Raw genomic sequence first — 20,478 nt, 5'->3', positions numbered from 1 at the left:
TAAGGTATAGGTGAAAGCATTAGATAATGGATAATGGGTAACTAATATTGTATGCTACTGTAGAACCACTTTTATGTGATAGACTCGTTGTCACTAACATTCAGAAAGTTATAAGTTTTCCTATTGTTGGTGACAAATTCATATTTCTATAATTGAGGACTCAAAGTGGTAAACGTTGTAAGTGCCAAAAGCGAAAGTGTTGTGAAATCGTATCATTCAGCACATCAGCCCGTACGAACGTTCACACTAGTGCATTTTTACACGCCATTTGAACTACTTAGAGGGCTACCAGCCACTTTTCACGTTTAGCACATTATCAAGCATGGCACATTTCACAGTTTAACGTGGAAAACGGTGTTTGAATTCTTGTGGCACTTACAGCGTTTACCAATTTTAGTCTTCAATTGTACGTACAAGCTGCGTACCTCTTATTACAGGTTTCTCCATTGGAAAATATATCCTTATGATGTATGCAATCTGGTGTATTTTAATATTTGACTTCCTTGCCTGTAAAGGTTCCAAGTAACGTTGTCCCTTTTATCTTTATTAAGGCTCGACTGGATCTTCACCTGTGACAGCAATATCATGTTCGAAGGGTATTCTCCTTTCAAGAGACCGCTATGATACTTCAAATTACGTTTCTTCTACACTCTGTCCAGGGAATCTCAGGAGCAGGCGAACGAATACAAGTCTTCTCCGCAAGTAGAGACTCCAGAGAGCTCGGTCAATAAACGCGTTAGAGGAAAGCGAGTACATGGAGGACGAGACGTGGCTGTAGCTACAAGCCGATTAAAGCAACGCACACTGCTTTGTTCGGCACACTAACTTTCTTCCCTTCTCTTCCGTTATGCGGGGTGCTGCTTCACATATTATCGAGACAGAGTGTAGAGTACTCAAGTGAATCTTAGTGTGGTTTTATTTTGCTGGTGTCTAGATATGCATGACAGAGAATGGAACTAGTGTGTCACGAAACTCTTACAAATATCTAGACAATAGTAAAATCATACTGCCTGAAGAGTTGAGTTGAGTTGATTTGGTGTTTTAAGTTCACTTTATGCACAGTAAGGCTAATCGGGACTGGACCTACAGTTTAAAGTGGGATCCGAACCACTATGGACCTCCACCGGGTATCGAACCCGGGACCCCTTGATTACAAGGCTACGACGCTACCACTGCGCCATCGGGGTGGCATACTGCCTGAAGATTCACATGGGAGATGTAGAAGGAATAGTAAATACATATACGTGTATTTTTCAGAAATTCTAATACCACATCTGTTTTTCGAAATTAAGGAATTTTGAAAACTACTTTGCTGGTGCAGACCAAAGTCCAGAACGATCTTAAATGAGTATTCTTTCCATAATGTGTGATTCCAAGTATAAAATTGTGTTGGCCTGTAGTTAAGCGTCAATTTTGAATTTTGGTGAAGAGGTCGTGCCTAATAAAAAGTCCAATGCAGGGAAACATTGCACAATATGTGAATGCCCGCTGGAAAAATGCATACCTTATCCTTTACATACCTATCGCTCCTTGTGAAATTTCTAGGTACGTCACTGTTCATATAAAAAGTTCCAGATGCTTATTTTAGGCATAGCTTTCCTCATGGTATCACGTGTTAATGTACTGAGTACTTGCAAGAAGCTGTTACGAACCCATATATACTGCACCAGAGAATTCAGAATCTACTTCGCTAAGCTGTTTCTGAATTTCGCAAGTTTCGTACACGGCACTCCCCTCCTCCTGTTTAATTGGCTTGGAATGAGAAGCGCCAGTAGTCTGTATCGAGAGAGAGAGAGAGGGGAGGGAGAGGAGGACAAAAAAATCCTCAAAGCTAAGTTTCCAGATCCAATCAAACTTGCCAAACTAGTTTCTCTGTGCAGTATTTTCCGGAAATTCCGAGTCCAATCTTGAGTTTTTTCCAGGAAAATTTCCGCGGGAAGGAAAGATTTTCCGCAACTTGGGACACTGTGGGCGTCGGGTGGTGGGCAACCCTCGTCCGTGTCTCCTGTATCAGAGTAACCACTGCCCTGCTTCTGTGTGGCACGGCAGCGGTGCTTCCAAAAACGCCGTCTTGCGATGCGGTTTTGTTCCCGCTTCCTCCCCTCCCTTTCCGCACCCCCGCTCCCCATATCCTGCGCCCTCTAATTGGACTTGATGCTAATGCCGTTCTCCTATTTGCAACGCGGAACTGGTTGTCGAGTTCTTGCGCCGACACTAGGTACTTACGAATGCAATGTAGAAGTGCTTTATTTCCTTAATGTGATTGTTTCCAGAATTGACCGCCTTCTACGCTACACATCCATCCGATGGTAATTCTACCCATACAGCACAAATCTCCAAGGGACGTCCATAGGAAATCTACAATGTCCATATCAGATCCATGGATATTGTGGATATCCAATAGACGTCCTGTGGATATCCAGCTCTGGATATCCATGGGACGTTCATAGGATATCCCGTCCTGGATATCCATAGAATCTCCCGTTTTGGACGTCCAAGGGATATCCTCTCCTGGATATATTTGGGAAATGTGGTATTACGTCCACGTGTTAATAAAAAATTGACATAATTTTTTTGATATTCGTATAGAGATTCATTCATAGTATCTAGTCTCAAGTTAATTATGTTAGGACTCAAATACTGTGATGCAGTACAAAAACGTAACTTAAAAATATTTCCCAAAGGAATTACATCACCCGTAGGCCCATTGTCTTTTTAGCAAATCACGCACGCATGCCAGACCAGCCGAAACGTTCTTTGCCACGAGGCATTCTTTGTGCGTCGAACACAACGCCAGACGCGAATTTGCCTTGAGGACGTTAACTTGATTACCCGTGGTAGTGAAGAATAAGCTCTGCATACTCTGCTTATCATTGATACGCGTGTGAATACAAAGTATTTTTCGGATATGTAGACGTGAGTGTGTGTGTGTGAGTGAGAGAGAGAGAGAGAGAGAGAGTTTGTGTATATTAGTTCGTGTGTGTGAGAGAGAGTGAGTGAATGGGTCACTGAGAGTGAGAGGAAGAGAGAGAGCGGAGTACTTGTTATAAGCACATATGTACCCAAGATCTTCGATTTGTGTAATTCCAGTCCAGAAATGTTCTTTTCGTGTCTATTGGAAAATTATCAGCATAATGCCCAGATTAGGTACAATTTTAGTCTGAAATATATCCTTATGCACAATGAAATAAAAACATCCAGATAATGTCCTTATCACGTGAACCCATGTCCGTAACATGTCCAAAAGTCATCCATAGAATGTCCAAGACATGTTCAAAAATGATCCACAGAATGTCCAAAACATAACGAGAATATCCAAAACACATCCAAAAATGATCCACAGAATGTCTAAAACACATCCTTCCTGAGTATCCTATGGATGTCCCCTGGATATTTGTGTGCTGTATGGATGGTTGCAGAGGAGGATCTTTTACAACGTTCTTCCCCGCAGCAACTAGTTCGGCCGTTTGGATGTCCGGTGCTATATTTGTATTTCCAGGAACTGACACTGTCTTAATCTCGCAACTGCATTGTAGATGCTATTAAAACCAACCTCCCGTAGGAATGGTTAGCACAGCGCGCTACAACGCCAAGGGTTCCGGGTTCGAATCCCCGCCTGGGCATGGGTGTTATTTATGATGGGATGGCCATCATATCGTCACTCATCTTCATGGTCACGATTAGCCAAAATCAACAGAAAAGCGACCCTAAATAACAAAATCAAATCGGATTGGATTGGTGTTTTAAGTCCACTTTATACACAGTAAGACTAATCTAGACTGGACATACAGTTTAAAGTGGAATCCGAACCACCAGGTGCCTCCTCCGGGTGTCGTACCCAGCACCACTTGATTACAAGGCGACGACGATACCATCGGGGAGGCCCACAAATCGAAGCTATTAATACTAACTCTGATACCATCAGAGTCAACAGTCCTCTAAAACGCGGTAAGATTAGTGCGAAATGGACTAAGGGAGTATATCAGGATCTAGGTATCCCATTTTTATTGCTGGTGACTCTGTAAGTGATAAGTAGGGCTCGGAAGATGATGACCTGTAAATTGCCAAAAAAAGACATATAATAAAACCTAAAAATGTAAACAAAGGATCTAAAAACGGAAAAAGGACGTATAAATATGATCCAAATTACTCCCTCTGTCCCATAATTATAGTCTGGTATGCCAAAATGGTAACTTTTTATTTATGTTCTTTTGGATACTTGATCGGCAAATTTGTACTGATCCTTGAGTAATAACGTTGTATGACTCATTTCCGTGTTTCATTTTCTTCTTCTGTATACACCAATGTCACAGTTTGAATATCGGACAAGTATTTTGTGACAAACAAACAAAAGTGTACCGGACAATAATTATGCGACAGAGGGAGTAATTAATAACTTCAGTTTTAATTACATATTTAATGAATATGCGCGGCACCTCCTTATCTGACTTGAGATCTTTGCAGGCGCGTGCTGTCTGGTTGTATACACCATGCTGAAAGCTTCAAAACAAGAGAAAGTTGCCACTTACAGCGCGATCTTCCAGACAAGTTACGGTTAAAGGACCTTGTACCGTACCTGCTTCAGCCGTCCAAAAATGTTTTTCTCTCGTTAAAGGGATGGTTCAAATATATTTATTTATTTTTATTTCCTTACTACAGAAAGGATGTTTAAGAGGTGATGAACTGATGATGATTCGAATTGAGAATGGTCAGTAAAAACGTAGTCGAAAGAAGGCGAAGTTGCAAAAAAAAAAGCCGTTAAGACCTAATAAAAGCTAAAAAAGGACCAATAAGCCAAAAAACGCCGAAAAAGGCAAAAAAGGACAAATAAACCCCACCTTTTTCTGGCCTACAATAACCCAAAATGAACATATATTATGTTGGGCCTAGTCTTCGGCCACTAGGAAAAAAAAAGGATTTTTCCTCAACTTCCGAGCCATAGTGATAAGATTGCAAATAGGCGAATCTCTTTCCGAAAAGGAAATTCGGTTCAATTCAGCGCCTTGTAGGTTTGCAACCCTACCAACAACAAGGTAAATTTGGTTGCACTCTCTACAGGATATTACGAAACAAAACCATGAAGCGTATGCAATAATCTACGAATATTTCGCAACAACCTATCCAGGTAGTGAGTTAGGCGTTCAGCAATTCACTGCTGTGAGGCAGTGTAATCACGTTTCTATTTTGTTATTTTTCGCATAGCTACGAGAATGGTAACGACGAAAACTGACGACGGATGATGATAGAACGAACGAAAACGATATCGTTCGTCGATGATCTTTGACCGTCAGGCCAAGACAGTAGAACGTCCTCGTGAATAATTGTGGCCATAGCGTGAGATGGCAATTTCAGTCCCACAATGCCCCTTTAATTTCACGGTGCTTTTACGTATTATCCCTCAAGAACAGAATTTCGCATTAAGACAGAAATAATAATCCCAACTCTTATAGTTCTAATCCTTGGAATTTAATTAGAAAACACATTTCGGTTCGTCCATCATCTTGTTTCTTCCACGCTTGTCGCCCGCAATATGAGATAGAAAGGTTTCCACCTCGCTCACCTCAACACGCTTAAACTTTTCTCTTTTCGTCTTCATCTCTGTTAATCTCGTCCTTTCTTTTCGCTTTCCCTGCCCACCCTCTCTCTCTCTCTCTCTCTCTCTCTCTCTCTCTCTCTCTCTCTCTCTCTCTCTCTCTCTCTCTCTCTCGCTCTCTCTATCTTTATCTCTTTCCGTAGACACAAGACCTCACTGTTTTCTCCTAACTAAAGCAAACACTTGCTGTCCTTAATTATGTCCAGCGCAGACTGTTTGGCCAGGGGCGAGAGAGGGGAGAGGGGGAAAGGTTGCAAGGGATGCTGGGAGAAGAAGAAAGGACTCGAAAAGAAGAAACACTCAAGCCGTATGAAGGTTTTTTGTTTGTTTTTACTTGACTCGTACAAGTATAGACTTGGGTAAGGTTTTCGCTATCTTTGTCCATCGAATGATATTGGCATCAGTCTACAAAAAGTTCGTCTCTTTTTAGTTTCTTAGTGGACGCTGTTCCCAGACTGTGATAAGAAAAGTAAGGAAGTTCCTGCTAAATTATGACAACTGTTCAATATTTTCTCTCAACATTTTCTTAGGACAGTACCCAAGATGGCCGAATATTTAATTAATGTTCATGTCTGATGTTTTGCCGAGAGTCTTACCATTGCGTGATCGTACATGCAAAGTATACGACAGTAGTGCTGAAATTAGTATTGAATACACATGATTAGATACGTAAGCACTAAAGTAACACTAAACTAAACCGTCTATCACAGAAACACACACACACACAATTCTTACTCCGTTGTTCCTCGCTAGCCGAATGACGAATAGTTCTATACAGTATTGCCACCTTCAACATGATGATTTGCTAGCGTGCTGTGAATGCAGATCAAATTAAAAGCCCAAAGAGTTCAAGTCAATTTATGTAGCATAGTTATATGACAGTAATGAGTGTCATATCTACAAGGACGAGTCAATGATACTTGTAGAATTGGACTACTGGAGCTGAACCTAACATGGGGGTTAATTTCCTTTGCTATTCCTTGTTTGTTTGTTTCTTTGATTTGAACCAATGACCCCTTTATTACAAGGCGATGAGCCATCGGGGAGGTCATTTTGCTATTCCTGAATCACAAAATAACATCTACACAACTGTACATCGTATGTAGATATTTCAGTTCAAAACAGAATATGTTTTGGGTATTTTTTTGTTCTGAACTGTAGACTGATTGTCACGTTATATATTTTGTGTATCTTAACATATTAATAATTGACAAATGTGATCCGAAAATGTGAAATTTACTCCATTCATTTTAATATCTGATATCCATTGTTTTTAACATGAGATAAGGTTCTTTTCTTAACACAATAAATGCATAGCAGAACTCGAATGCAGAAACGAGAGGTTATATATATTATAAGATACGAAATTATTAATAGGTTAATTTTAATACAACAACTACTAGAGAGATATTTACGTACGTGCACTGTTACCGTTAATTTTAACAATATTGTACCGTTAAAATTTAGCAGTAGAATTGCAACTAATAATAAATATTTACACACATAACCTACATACCCCGTTAGAAGTTACAGGGACACTTAATGTTTCCGGCCTTGTTCTGGCATAAAGTGGCTCTCGGCTCACCCAGCCTCAAATAAATAGGTTCCTGGGGGTAACCCTGGGAGGTAAAGTTGGCCATAACATGGTGCTGATCACGTAACCTCTAAAATGGCGGGATCGAGAATGTGTGGGGCCCTACCCGAAATACCCTAAATGTGTCTTCATGGCACGGTGCTATATGCACGGGAAATTTACAAAATTCTACCGTTAAAATTTAAGTCTGCTTGATAGTTTACAAACACGAGACACAACCTTTTTTTGGTGGAGCGCAGGGGCATTCATGACGTCACCTCTCTCTTGAGTGTCTAGAATGAGAAGCAAACATGGCCTCAGAAACCGGTCGGAATATTAAGCACAGAAGCACACTTGTACATGCTATATATGGGCCTGTAGTATAGCATTGAAGCAAATACGATAAAGCTTTGAAAGTTTGTCAAAGTTTTTAAGTCCACTTTATGCATATATTGGCTAATCGAGACTCGACCCACAGTTTAAGTGAGATCCGAACCACTCTGTGACTCCACTGGGTATCGATCTCACACCCCTTAAAAATTTTCAAATTTTAATTTTAATATGTTATCTTGCAAAAAATAGATACAGACATTTATTTTAAATTCAAATTGGGTGCGCCATTACTACACCTGTCTAAAAGAAACATTAAAATTACTCTATTTAGAGCTAACTATGTAATAGCCGTTAATACTTCAACAACAGTTAATATTTACTGTTGGTAGATGGCAGCATTATTTGACGATCTTACACTGTCACTTTCCTGAATTAATCCTTTCCCTGTTCAGTAAGTATTTCATTACGTTATATCACTTTGTAATGAAACTTGATTGAAAAATCATTGAATTTGCACAAAGATACTTTAACAGTGGAATTCGCGTGTTTCTGGACGTTTCTTTAAGGATCCTAGCCTTTCCTATAAGTTATAATATTTAACTTGCCTCTGGTGTACAAACCAGATAATGGGAAGGAACAACAGAAACAACTACCATTCAGCTTACCACAAGAGAAGCCACCTGCGCAGACTACACCACCGACTTCCATGAACTATAGCCAGACACTTCAGATTCCAACCGAAGAGCAAAAAGAGACAAATGAAATCATCAAATGGATACTGGCAAAACTGCAAGACCAGAAAATAAGAACGCTCATCAGAACGGCGAAAGACAAGATAGAAAAGACGAAGAACGAATCAGATAGAACCGTCGCAGCCCTCCAGGCACTCGTCGAGTTCGTCACAGAAATATTCTAAACAGACAACCAACAATAACTCAGATATAATACGAAATGTCATAGCAAAACGGCCCTTTTAGGACCAATAACTAATGATAGGCCCTTTTGAGGACCAAAATTCTGACGGCCCTTTTGAGGACCAAAATTCTGTCGGCCCTTTTAAGGACCACAACACTCAGTTCGTAACTGAACTGCCATCACAGACCGAACCTCGAGCGACAGTTGCAGAGGTAACAGAAACCAATTCATCGCACTACGCCACTACCACAACTATAAAACACATGGGAGTCAAGGAAACGATGCTTCTACAGAAAAACTTCAAGAAAATTCAACTGTCAACTGGTGTACATGGTCATTAAACTACCATTCTCCTCTCTCGAGCTATCAGTACTCCGAAAACCGGTTGAACATCATAATATTCAATAGTTGCAAAGTGAAATGAACTTGTTTTATATCACAATTGCAAGCATACACTCATTAAGTTTCACCTAAATGAAATCCATAAAATATTTATGTTATAGATGAATTAATGATTTGGTTTAAATGGATAAATTTCGATAATTGTACAGCATCTATGAATTTGTTTAAACTGTCAAATATTGATACAAAAGCGTTTGATCACATTTTTCTCTCTATTTCCAAGCAGACAAACAAAATTTACGTTATTGCTATTTTGTTATTGGAAACAAAAAGCAAATTTCAATAAAACAATTAAAAAAGGCTGAATCTTCTGCGATCTAAACTTTGTTTTTAAAACATCTATTTCGTTTTTCAACATTTTTGTTTTGGTTTGCATCTTTCCTGATTGGCAATTATGAGTGCCTCCCATATAGTGCAGTATATTCCTGTTGATGTCACATTGTGCATCCTGTCTCGATTAGCCTATCTGAAGTGGGCTCAAAACAAACCTTGATGTTTTGAAACAAATATATTCTCTATCAGGAAACTGACGTCACACTTCAATCAAACCTGTCCTGGTACGTTTTGACCGCACCTTCCATCTCACACACGCACACCCACACGACACATTGACTCTGTATATCCAGCTCCAATGCCGTGTCGTCCTTGATGTTCCTGGAATAACAGTTACCGCAGTCCTCCCCTTTTCACCTACCCCTCTCAGCGTGTGTGCTGCGTGTTTATTTTTTCCACATCTGCGAGATATGAATTGTTTGCACCTCGTTATGCCTGCGTCTCCCGTGCGACATCGAGGAACACCGCAGATATTCCACGCGCCCTCTCTGATTCAGGAAACGAGTTGCTGAGGAAGGGGGGCACGGGGGGCATCTCCGCTATCGCGATCGTTATCGGTGACACGGGGGGAGCTTAATTAGCGACTGGCCTCCTTCCCCCCGAGTAGGGTGGCGCACAAATAACAACCAGATGCTTGGAATCGCTCGCTGTGTTCCAGATTTCCTCCACAACCATCTCTATTGACTCTGTGTGGTGCAGCCTAACGTAAACTTCTGCGAAATCTTTGATTTTCTGGTCAGATCTGCAGCACAGGCCTTCCTCTGGGTTGTACGTTTGTGCGGTCGGATACCCAAAGGACGCGACCCGATACCGGTTGCAGTATTGGGTATGCATGACGGTTCTCTAGCAATTTGAAAGCGAATTACGTTTTCTTCGTCTCCTGGGGTTGCAACACTTGTCCCTGTATCATCTTTACTCCGTTACGCAGCCGGGAGGAGGGAGTTATCAGTTAGGATGGTATCTACGAAAATATGCCAATCACGACTGTAGTTATCTTACTTACGGATTTATCCGTAGGAATTCATATTTTAATCATTTTTTACAAAAACGCGTTTAAAATATGTGTAGTTATTTTTGCGTTTGTTGACTGTTACTTGACCATCATTATTTTCTGGTGGACCACTGTCAGTGCCGACTTCCTTGGCGAAGTGGTTAGCACAGGGTACTACGACGTCAGATGTCCCGGGTTCGGCGTGTGCGTGGGTGCTCTTTGTGAATGTCCCTTCATCGATTTCATCATACGATACGAGGGCTGGGGCATAAGTGGGTACTATATTTTTTCCTCAAACGTAAACGTGGTACCACAATATGATGGCATGTCCCGGAGAATATGGTACTTGTGTGAACACGTCACTAGATGGCAGTGTGATGGACGGTTTCGTACAGAGAGCAGTGGTAATGCATTGTTGAGTCAACCGCAGCGTTCGTGTATGAAAATAGTCGCTTTTCGGGGGAGAAATGCCAGAGAATGACGCAGGTAGCTGGTGGAAACTGTGGAAAATATAGTCCTATCGTAGTATGCGTCTCTTTTGATCCTGTAATACTAATGTATGCTTTCTGACTTGTAAACATGTGGCCCAATGCTATATTTAAGGATGTTTGCCCGCTCTCCTATCCTACGCCTGGTACATATAGCCTGCATTATTCATACATTCCATAGTACCATATACTGCCCATTCCATTTGTATATTTCGGATTTTTTGTGCACGCCCCGCATTCTTACGAAAAAAAAATGTTGCCATGACTTATGATCACTCATCTTCATGGTCGCGATTAGCCAAAAGTGGCAGAAAAGCGACTCTGCATAACAAGAACCAAATGAATTCAATGTAACCACTGTCAGTGACATTACATCTCTTATCTCTCTGACTCTAAGATTAACTCCACAGGAGAAGAAAGTGACGCTAAAAAATTCGATAAATAGAAAACACTATATTTCCCAGGATACAAAACTAGATGATAAAATAATATTTCAGCCTGTTTTGAGGAAGAAATTGCATTTCTCCGGTCTCCCTCTTTTCAAGGTGGAGGGATAAAATGACCATCGTCTCTCCCCTCCCCTTCTCTCTTCCCCCTCGCCACGTTTGGCGTTCCTTCCCGGCCTGTTCCTATAACCCCCAGTGCTGTTGGACGTGCAAGAGGTTTATTCAATAAGATTCACAGCTTGGACACTGGTCCCTTCGAAAAAAAAAATCTCAGCGCTTCAACATCGCTAGCAAATCCGATTTACCCAGTTTCCTCAAGTGGCCGCTACTTGGCGCTGTCAGCAGCTTCGGACCACGCAATCAGAGGTTCCTTTTTTCCCTCCAACCCTCGCCCGTCTCCCCTTCCCCATTTCTGCCCTCCCTCGTAGCTTACGCACGGGCCTCCTGGGAATCCCCTGTTTATAATATAAAAAGGGTTGAATTTATTTCCTTGTTAGGTTTCTTTTACATAGCAAATTGCCTGCGAACCGATTGCTCCTCTCTATCCAAGGTAATCTCGCAAGGTCTTCTTCTAGGAGAGATATTTGGGATGCTAGAGAAAACTCCAAGATCTTCTATACTCCCGTTTCCTAGCATGATGTTTTCAATAGGGTTCGAAAATCATCTGAAATTGGCATCTGGATATCGGATACAGAATTGGTCAAAGAATTCGATAGTTAATTTTTTATCTTTAGACTCTTAACTAAACTTTACAAGCCCAATGTCTGTTTTTGGAAACTACGTAAGCATCGTATTACGTTGTGTTTCGATGTATCAACAAAATTCCGTACGTCATGGCGGAGATATTAGTACACGATGCAATGGATCCCGTGTTCGAATACCAGTATGGGCATGGATGTTCTTTATGAGTGTCTTTTCATCACATCATCGCTCATCCTCATCTTAGAAATTAGCCAAAAAGTGCCAATGCTTCATAATATGAATCGAGGATATTATGCCTCAGTCCTACTTTTGTGCTATGATGTCGCCATGACAAATCTCGGTTGTTCGAAGTGCGTACTACTATACTACTCTGTGTGTGTGTGTGTGTGTGTGTGTGTGTGTATTGATATATGTGCAGCATATGCACGTATAGAATGTAGTATACAGGGTGAGCATAAAGTATTTCCCTGATTACAGACTCTTATTGCTAAAGAACTATGCTAGATACAGATATGCGGTTTGTTGGAAATGGTAGTTCAACTGATAATGTTTTGTTATCAGTACACTTCGACATGTGCTCCCTTTGTTGCCCTTAGAACGTCTAGGCGATACTCAATTTCTCTGCATGTCTTTGCCAACATCTCTTCCGTCACCGTCTCTATAGCATCCCGTATTCGTGTTTGAAGAGTTTGCATATCAGGAACTGGTGAACTGAACACTGTGTCCTTAACGTAACCCCATAAAAAAGTCAGGAGGGGATGTCCGGCGAACGCGGTGGCCATTATATGGGACCGTCTCTACCAATCCATCTGTCTGGAAAGGTGTCATGCAAGAACTGGGAACAGTTAACTCCCAGTGTGGCGGTGCACCATCTTGTTGAAACACTACCCATGGTTGAAATTCCTGTAACTGAGGCACAACGTAAAGTTTCAACATGTCCAGGTAAACTGTTGACGTAATGGTAGGCTCAATGAAAAAGAACGGTCCAATAATTTTGTTGTGTCGGGCTGTGCCTTATGTGCTGTAACACGACATGTGGGTTCTCCGACCCCCATATCCGGACATTATGTCTGTTTACTTTCCCGGATATGTGAAACGTCGCTTCATCTGAAAATTACGCTACCTGAAACATAAGAATCAGATAAAACAAAGAAATTGAAAAACTTGATGTATTGCACTACTTATTGCCATAGGTTTTATTTGCCTATCTACTGTGGAAGTTGAGATATAAATATTCATAATCATGGAAAGGCTTTATGCTCACACTGTATAATTACACATATCTTTCAGTTGTCTTATTCCACTGTCCCAACTTGTTTTGGCTTATAATTTTTTAATGACGCTTTCCAGACCGGAGTTCCTTATCTCACATTGGTACTTGAGTCAGTCTCCATCCACCCTGCCAGTTTGATACAAGGTCAAGGGAACACCCTATATAACAAGCTTTTACCATTCCAAGACAGGTTTGACCTCGTTTCGAGATGGATAATGAATTTCAAGTGCTTGTCTTATTCTGTTTCGTTTTCGTTTCGCTGTCGACTCTTCTTTAACGTTTATTCTCCTGCTTCACGGAAATTTGTAACGCTACTTGGAGAAACGGAATTTTATCCTGAATATATGTAACCACTGTGCACAGGTTCATTGATTCACATATGAATTAATGCAGTTTCAAAGGGTAGACTACATGACGTGGCTGCAATTAACCAGGTAGATATCTTCGTGGTATGTCTACGTAAGTCGACGTAGTAAAGTAATTTGGGTTTTCAAATCTGAATTAGTTCTCAACTTGATTTAGTTTGATTTTGTTTATTTTACATCGCTTTTCTGTCACTTTTGGTTAATCGCGAAGATGAGGATGAGTGAAGATATGATGAAATTGATGAATGGACACTCACAAACACCCGAGACCCCTGGCGTCGTAGGTTCTCTTCTTGATTTGATTTACACCTCTCGACATTGATGTAGATTTTACAGCGATTGTACCGTTAGTGAATCTTGCTTTCCCTTTCCTGGAAAAACATCCTGCACATGGCATTGATTAGTAGCAATCATGCCAGATTCCACCGAGGAAAAAAATGACTAGAAGGCCTTAACAAGTAATGTTCTATCATTTGTTTTCTTCTTGGAAAATCCGTTTGAGCATCTTCTTCATCCGACCCGCCACTGTTTTAACTACCTTGAGCTTCCCCGTAGGTTTGTCTCTCCGGATCTAATCTCATCTGACGATCTCTTCCTCCCAGCCTCCCCCACCCATCTCCTCTCTTTTTTCCCCAGGAGGGTTTCTTTTGTTCACCCCCGGAGGAGTTTGGATTCGCTACCGCCAGGGTTTGTCACCGCTGTTCGTAAAACACTTTCATCGAATTAGGCTGCCTGCTCCAATCTAAAAGAGCTTACGCAGTCGCTTTCTTCGGGAGCCATGCGTTATGGAACATAATGAAATGGGTGTGGCAGACATCGGGGAAAGGGGAGGGGGAGGAAGCAGGAGAATCGGCAGAAAGAAAAGAGAGGGAGAGAGGTAGAAGAGACAAATGGTTTAGAGAAATTGGTTGTGGATGTTCCAAAAGTATAGGTGGAGGTTACACGCAAACAAACATAAAAAAAAAACAATCCAGGATGAAATTTATATTGAATCAAGCCGGCTTACAGGTAACGTATACGTTTCTTTTTGTGAAAAAAATAAAAGGCGGTGACGTCAGCGAGAGGAGGTTAACCGCAATGCAATCTCTGTTCCGTTGTCATCTTCGTAGCGATGTCGTTTAATTTTGTTTTACTGCGCCGTTTCTCGTGAGGTAGATAGGTAGACAGATTGAAGCCGATAGCTTGACTGAATGAGGATTAGTGTCCTAATAATGAAGATTTCTAAAAGAATGAGATTTTGTGCGTGAAGGAGTCGGTGTGATTGCCTATTTGTCATAAATTGTTCCTGTTCGTGGTACTTAATCTTACGGTAATCTTAAGTTGTGAAAGAGTTTGATTGTCGCTTGATTTTATGACATTTATAGAATCTCGTAATAAATTGCACAATTTCAGAGCAGAGAAGATACAGTTGGTAGGGCGTCTGGCTGTCATGCGGGAGATCCAGGTTCGATTCGCAAGGTGGATGATCCAAGGTGGGATTTGTTCTGTCACCAACAGAACAGTCTCTGTAACTCGCCCATCCTTTCATCACTCTTTCTTTCCTTCTGTTTTTCCTTCGTTCTTTCCCTCCTTCCTTCTTTCTTTCCTTTTGTTCTTTCCTTCGTTCTTTCCCTCCTTCCTTCTTTCTTCCCTTCCTTCTCTCTTTCCTTCCATCTTTCTCTCCTTCCTTCTTTCTTCCCTTCCTTCTCTCTTTCCTTCTTTCTTTCCTTCCATCTTTCTCCTTCGTTCTTTCTCTCCTTCCTTCTTTTTACTTCCTTCTCTCTTTCCTTCTTTCTTTCCTTCCATCTTTCTCTCCTTCTTTCTTTCTCTCCTTCCATCTTTCTCTCCTTCTTTCTTTCCTTCCTTCTGTCTTTCCTTCCATCTTTCCCTCCTTCTTTCTTTCCTTCCTTCCTTCTCTCTTTCCTTCCATATTTCTCTCCTTCCTTCTTTCCTTCCATCTTTCTCTCCTTCCTTCTTTCTTTCCTTCCAATTGATACCTGAGCATTAAAGGTTGCCAAAGAGATTACATCACCTTCACTATGGCCGAGATCGAGAATGTTCGGAGTAAAGTCTCCGTATCTTATCTTCTCCATATATATCTTCATGGAATAATGAACAGGTTAATTGCACTGTTTTACATTTCTCAGTTGACAGTCAATGTAAGTACGTATGTATGCTGCAATCTTTTCTACAACAAAATCATTTATTTATCACAAATATATTCCTCTTTTATATAAATATATACGTAATATTCTTAATACATAATGGCAAAACTAGATGTAGCCGAATCAATAGAAGATTAGAACAAGAGAGATTGTGCAAATCGCATCAAAGCGGAACAATAATATCGTCACCTAAACAAAAGAAAGAAGATTAATATGTTGAGAGTCTCTATGCAAGTTAATATTGGTTTCACAGATCGTTTAGCAGACACAAAGAGGATTATGAGCACCTTTGCTAAACTTGCTCTAGTGGTTAAATCCCAACTGAAGTGCTTCATACATTATTACTGAGATGAGGAGAGAGACATATCGAAGGAACTCTGAACTCGCTCGGCAAAGCTTTGCCGATTCACTTCTGAATCACAAGTTTATACACACACACAGAGGAGGCACAAATGTTTTCAGAATTTTGAACTCCTAGGATCTCTGTGATCACGTGAACGTTCGTTGGAATTAAGATAGTGTCGGGATCTTAAAGTTTTCAAGGGGATGATAAAATTTGTATTTTCCAGCAATTGTTCACATTGAAAGATTTGTTAATTCACTATTTCTTACTGGCCAACACACAATTGTATGTACAGTTATTGGCAATAAAATGGAATACCTAGATCCTGAAACACCCGCTTCACTGTATGGCGCTATGTATGTTGTTTGGCTCCACAGCGATGAGAGAAACTCAATAGCGTAACGCAATGTTAATACTGCGTTGGGATCTAACCAGAGACCCTGAGCCGTCTGTTGGGTGGTGTAGTTATTCATCATTCAGCTTTCAGATGGTAATCACTCGCTTTGCCTAAATATGATATATGCAAGAGATTACATTCAAAATTATGGCAAAAGAACTTACATGTACAATAATTGAATTTCTGTACTCTCCATGACTGAGCCGATATGGATTTGTCTAGAAAAGGATATTACTTTCCTCACAATTAGATGAAAGTTATTTCCACACTTGTCCTCTCAATTATCACATGTCTGACCTCCCTGTCAGAATTCACTCTGTTCACGCACCAATACCCAATAATCGTCCCCCATTTCCATTATCTCTCCATCCGTGATCTTTACTCTGTCTCCTATCCTCGCCAACTGTCAAACTGTCTTCGTTCCCTCACGATTCCAACGCTCATTCCACATACGCCTCTCAAGTCAATAACCTAACCTTTGCCTTATTACTAGGGAACGGAACTTTATGTGCTAAAAAACTCAGAAATATTTATTTTTTATGTGTCATAAATGTTGAAAATATGTGATAAAAACAGGAAAATATGTGATAAAAATGAAAAACATTTGGTAACAAAAACAAAATATTACATGCATTTTAAACACCTAAAATCAGTTTCTAAATGCTTACCTCTTAGCGAGCTATTTTTTGGAAGAGTTACAGTGAATCACCATAGTTTTCTCCAAATTCTCCGCTGTAAATCTGTGACGATTGTCTCTAAAAAGCATCTTATATTGTGAGAAAGATCGCTCCACGTCACAAGAAACAATTCTTGCATATTTGAAGCACGAATGCCACTAACGCTGAAGTTTTCAATAGCTTCCTCTACTTCAGCTTCCAAAACACGTGCAATTTGGCACAAAGTTTGAAAACCTTGGTTTCCCCCCCAAAAATCTGTACATTTAGATATTAGAACTTGTGCGTTAGATCCAGTGGGGTAATATTTTCCCCCAATAGGATCGTAGGCGAGGCGCCAGAAGCCTGTCAGCGAGCGTGTTCAAAGACAAAGCAAACCTAACACACTCGATATTGAAAGAGGTGCGAGAATAAACATTTTTCCTTCGAGGATATCGAGGTAGCTGAAGTCAATGAGCGATTTTATGTATTTAAAATAAAAATTCGCAAAATGTGTATTTACATACGGAAAACTGGAAAATATGTGTTTTTATGTAAAATAAAATTTGCTATGTTGACATGTAAGGCTATGATCAGAATTTTGGCAAAAACGAGGGTCTCTATCTTATCGCAGAAAAAACATTTATTTACCTAAAGTTCCGTTCCCTACTTATTACTTATTCCGTATTCCTTTCTCTATTTCCTACTATGCTAAGAATGACATAAGATTTGTCACTTCTACCCAATACCCTGGGTACGATACGATAGCAAATCTTCAATGCGGCTCGGTTAGAGCAATACACATAACGCGATGCAAAATCTATCCCATTTTTATTGCCGGTGACTGTACATAAGTAAGGTAAATTTCCATTAACAATGTGTTAATGCCCAAGAGATGTTCATAAGACTATTTATATTTCACTCAGGCAACAGTACGAAATTATTAACTCATAGGGTTTGAGTTTTGTTTTGTTTTTCAAGTCCAATTTATGCACAGAAAGGCCAATCGGGACTGGATCTACAGTTTAAAGAATCCAAACCACTATGTGGCTCCACAAGGTATCGAACTTGTGACCCCTTGACTACAAGGCGACGACGCAACCACTAAGCCATCGGGAACGATAACATTTTTTAAAAAGTCATCTCCCTTAATGGTCGTTGGTCGGCCGCTGGTGCACTTGGTGACGTAAGTGTAGCTCCAACAGCTACTCTGAGAAGGACGCTGAAACAAATCTGACGATTATCGCGCTTGTTCCTTTAATATATGACCCGCCTATCTCTGTGTACAATGAAAAAATCTCCATCACTAAATCATATTCGACCATCAGTCACAGGGATTTTTTTCCGTTCCCTGCTTTTTGCATTGCGAGGCGATACGATCCATCTGATAAAACGGAAGCGAATTCCCTGTGACATTAATTGCGTTACCGACGGCAAGAATCGGACGGCAGGGGAAAAAAAGATGCTTAATTGAATAATTGTGTTTCAGTGAACGCTGATGTCCCTGGCGGAGAGGCAGAGATATAGGCATTGATAGAGCGCCCCATGCTGGGAGCCATATCTCACTTGCATGAGGGGGATCCCCATTCAGGTGACAAAGAAAAAAGAATGACCGCGGATTGTAATGAACTTGCCTGGAATTAAATTTCTGCCCATATCAGAGAAGGGGATTGAACTGCTAATAGATATGTTATGACCGATGCCTGAAAGCAAGAGGAATAATTTCTGATTTCCTGGGACTGAAAATTATGTGTATGACCTATGTTGATCGTAAACATTATCCAGTCAATGCGGCGTTTTCCAATGATCCATAGTATAGAGCCGCGCATTGAAAATTAAGCTCAGAGGTGGATTATTACGTTCTGTACAATTCAGGAACAGCGTTCTGCCTTGTGGATTCGGATTAGTGATGCGACATTGCGTTGAAGAAGGTCAGTGATTGGGTATAATGTTGAAAGTAAACATGTACAATGATGTATTCTGTTGAAATGAAGGATCTGCAGAGATGCTCTTTATGATATCTTGTTTTGTTTACTGAAGATCAGACTATAAAATCATGCTAATGCAAACATGTATGTATTAGTAATCAGAAGAAGAAAAATGAAAAATCTTTTCGTTCAGTAAAAATTAAGTTTACTCTGCCTCCTTGGATACTGCCAAGACTTTAGGGTTGGAAACATGCCGGAGAATTGGTTAGTACATGCCTCAATCATGTACAGTCATGGCCGGCCCTCGTGGCGAGTAGTTATCTCATCGCGCTACGACGCCAGGGGTCCCGGGTTCGAATCCCAGCCTGGGCATGGATGTTCGTGAGTGTCCATTCATTAATTTCATCATGTCATCTTCGAAAATTAGCTAAAAGTGGCACAAGAAGCGAAGTAAAATAAAGCAAATCAACAACAACAAGAAGTCTTCCTTGTTTTAAAAAACGGAATTCTGTTGTTACGAATCAGATGTTGTCCTCTGCTTATTGACGTTCTGATTTCAATTCATGATCGTCATATTGTGGAATATAAATTGAGATAAAAATAGTGATGGATAGTTTGACTACCGTTACTATTGCCGCTGAGTGTACAAACTTCATCCAGCCTCACTCTGTAATCTACAATTTCAATTTCAAATCATATTGCACTAGGATAATGTGTGTGTGTGTGTGTGTGTGTGTGTGTGTGTGTGTGTGTGTGTGTGTGTGTGTGTACATGTATGGAATGCTGGGTGTTCAAAAAGTATTGGTCGATTTTGTAAGGCTATATTTTCACCAATAACGAACAGAAATACATGATATTAGCACCATTTAAAAGATAAATATTTGAAGTTTCACACATACCTTAAATGCATTCATTGTGTACCCCAAGTGTGGCACGACAGATGTTCAGGTGGTACTCTCATTGTCGCCAAACCATCTCAAGCATGTCTTGTGTGATGTTTCCAATGGCAATGTTGATGCGCCTTTTGGTTCCGTTATTGTCTGTGGAAACGGAGGACATAAACATTGTCTTTCATAAACCCCACCGGAAGAGATGGCACACTGTGAGGTCCGGTGACCGGGGTGGCCATGTACAGGACACACCAACTACGTTCGGTTGGTAAGACAGCAATTTTCTCAGAAACTGATTTACGCATTTTCCCGCAAAATGGCAGTAATATACTATGGCTATTCGACAAACTATCGACAGGAATTTCACGATCCTTGGGATATTTCCAACTCAGATTATGGTGTCAGGAAATCAGCCACTAATTTATGAATATGGTTTATAATAATAATAATTGTAATATTGACTAAGGAATACCGCATGCTTCTCTCTTGTGTATCATTTCTTCCAAATCCATGGTTAAGGATTAATGCACACCGTTCTACCTTTTAGCAGAAGCATCCTCACGTGATATTTGAGGCAAGGACCAAGGTTCACAAAGGGTGCGGCAACAAGGGGAACCTGGAGTGGAGGATGCGACCCTACAGGAAGCAGAAGCACACCACCTCCGGCCGCAGCAGAAGGGATGTCAGTGAGGTCATCAAGTACATCGAG

General features: G+C 40.6%; 1 protein-coding gene across 1 annotated transcript in view; it reads left to right on the top strand.

Moving 5' to 3' along the window:
• The window catches only part of mmd (disintegrin and metalloproteinase domain-containing protein mind-meld), a 608,670-nt gene that overhangs the window by 392,821 nt on the left and 195,371 nt on the right, over positions 1–20,478 (top strand). Inside the window, exon 8 of the mRNA XM_083121407.1 lies at positions 20,317–20,478. Within this exon, the coding sequence (XP_082977533.1) occupies positions 20,317–20,478 (162 nt within the window). The remainder of the gene's footprint in view (positions 1–20,316) is intronic.

The sequence above is a fragment of the Lepisma saccharinum genome, chromosome 4, assembly GCF_977018435.1.
Source record: "Lepisma saccharinum chromosome 4, izLepSacc3.1, whole genome shotgun sequence".
In the NCBI taxonomy this organism is placed as follows: domain Eukaryota; kingdom Metazoa; phylum Arthropoda; class Insecta; order Zygentoma; family Lepismatidae; genus Lepisma; species Lepisma saccharinum.
The sequence above is the reverse complement of the archived record's forward strand: the minus strand, read 5'-3'. Positions and strand labels throughout refer to the sequence as shown.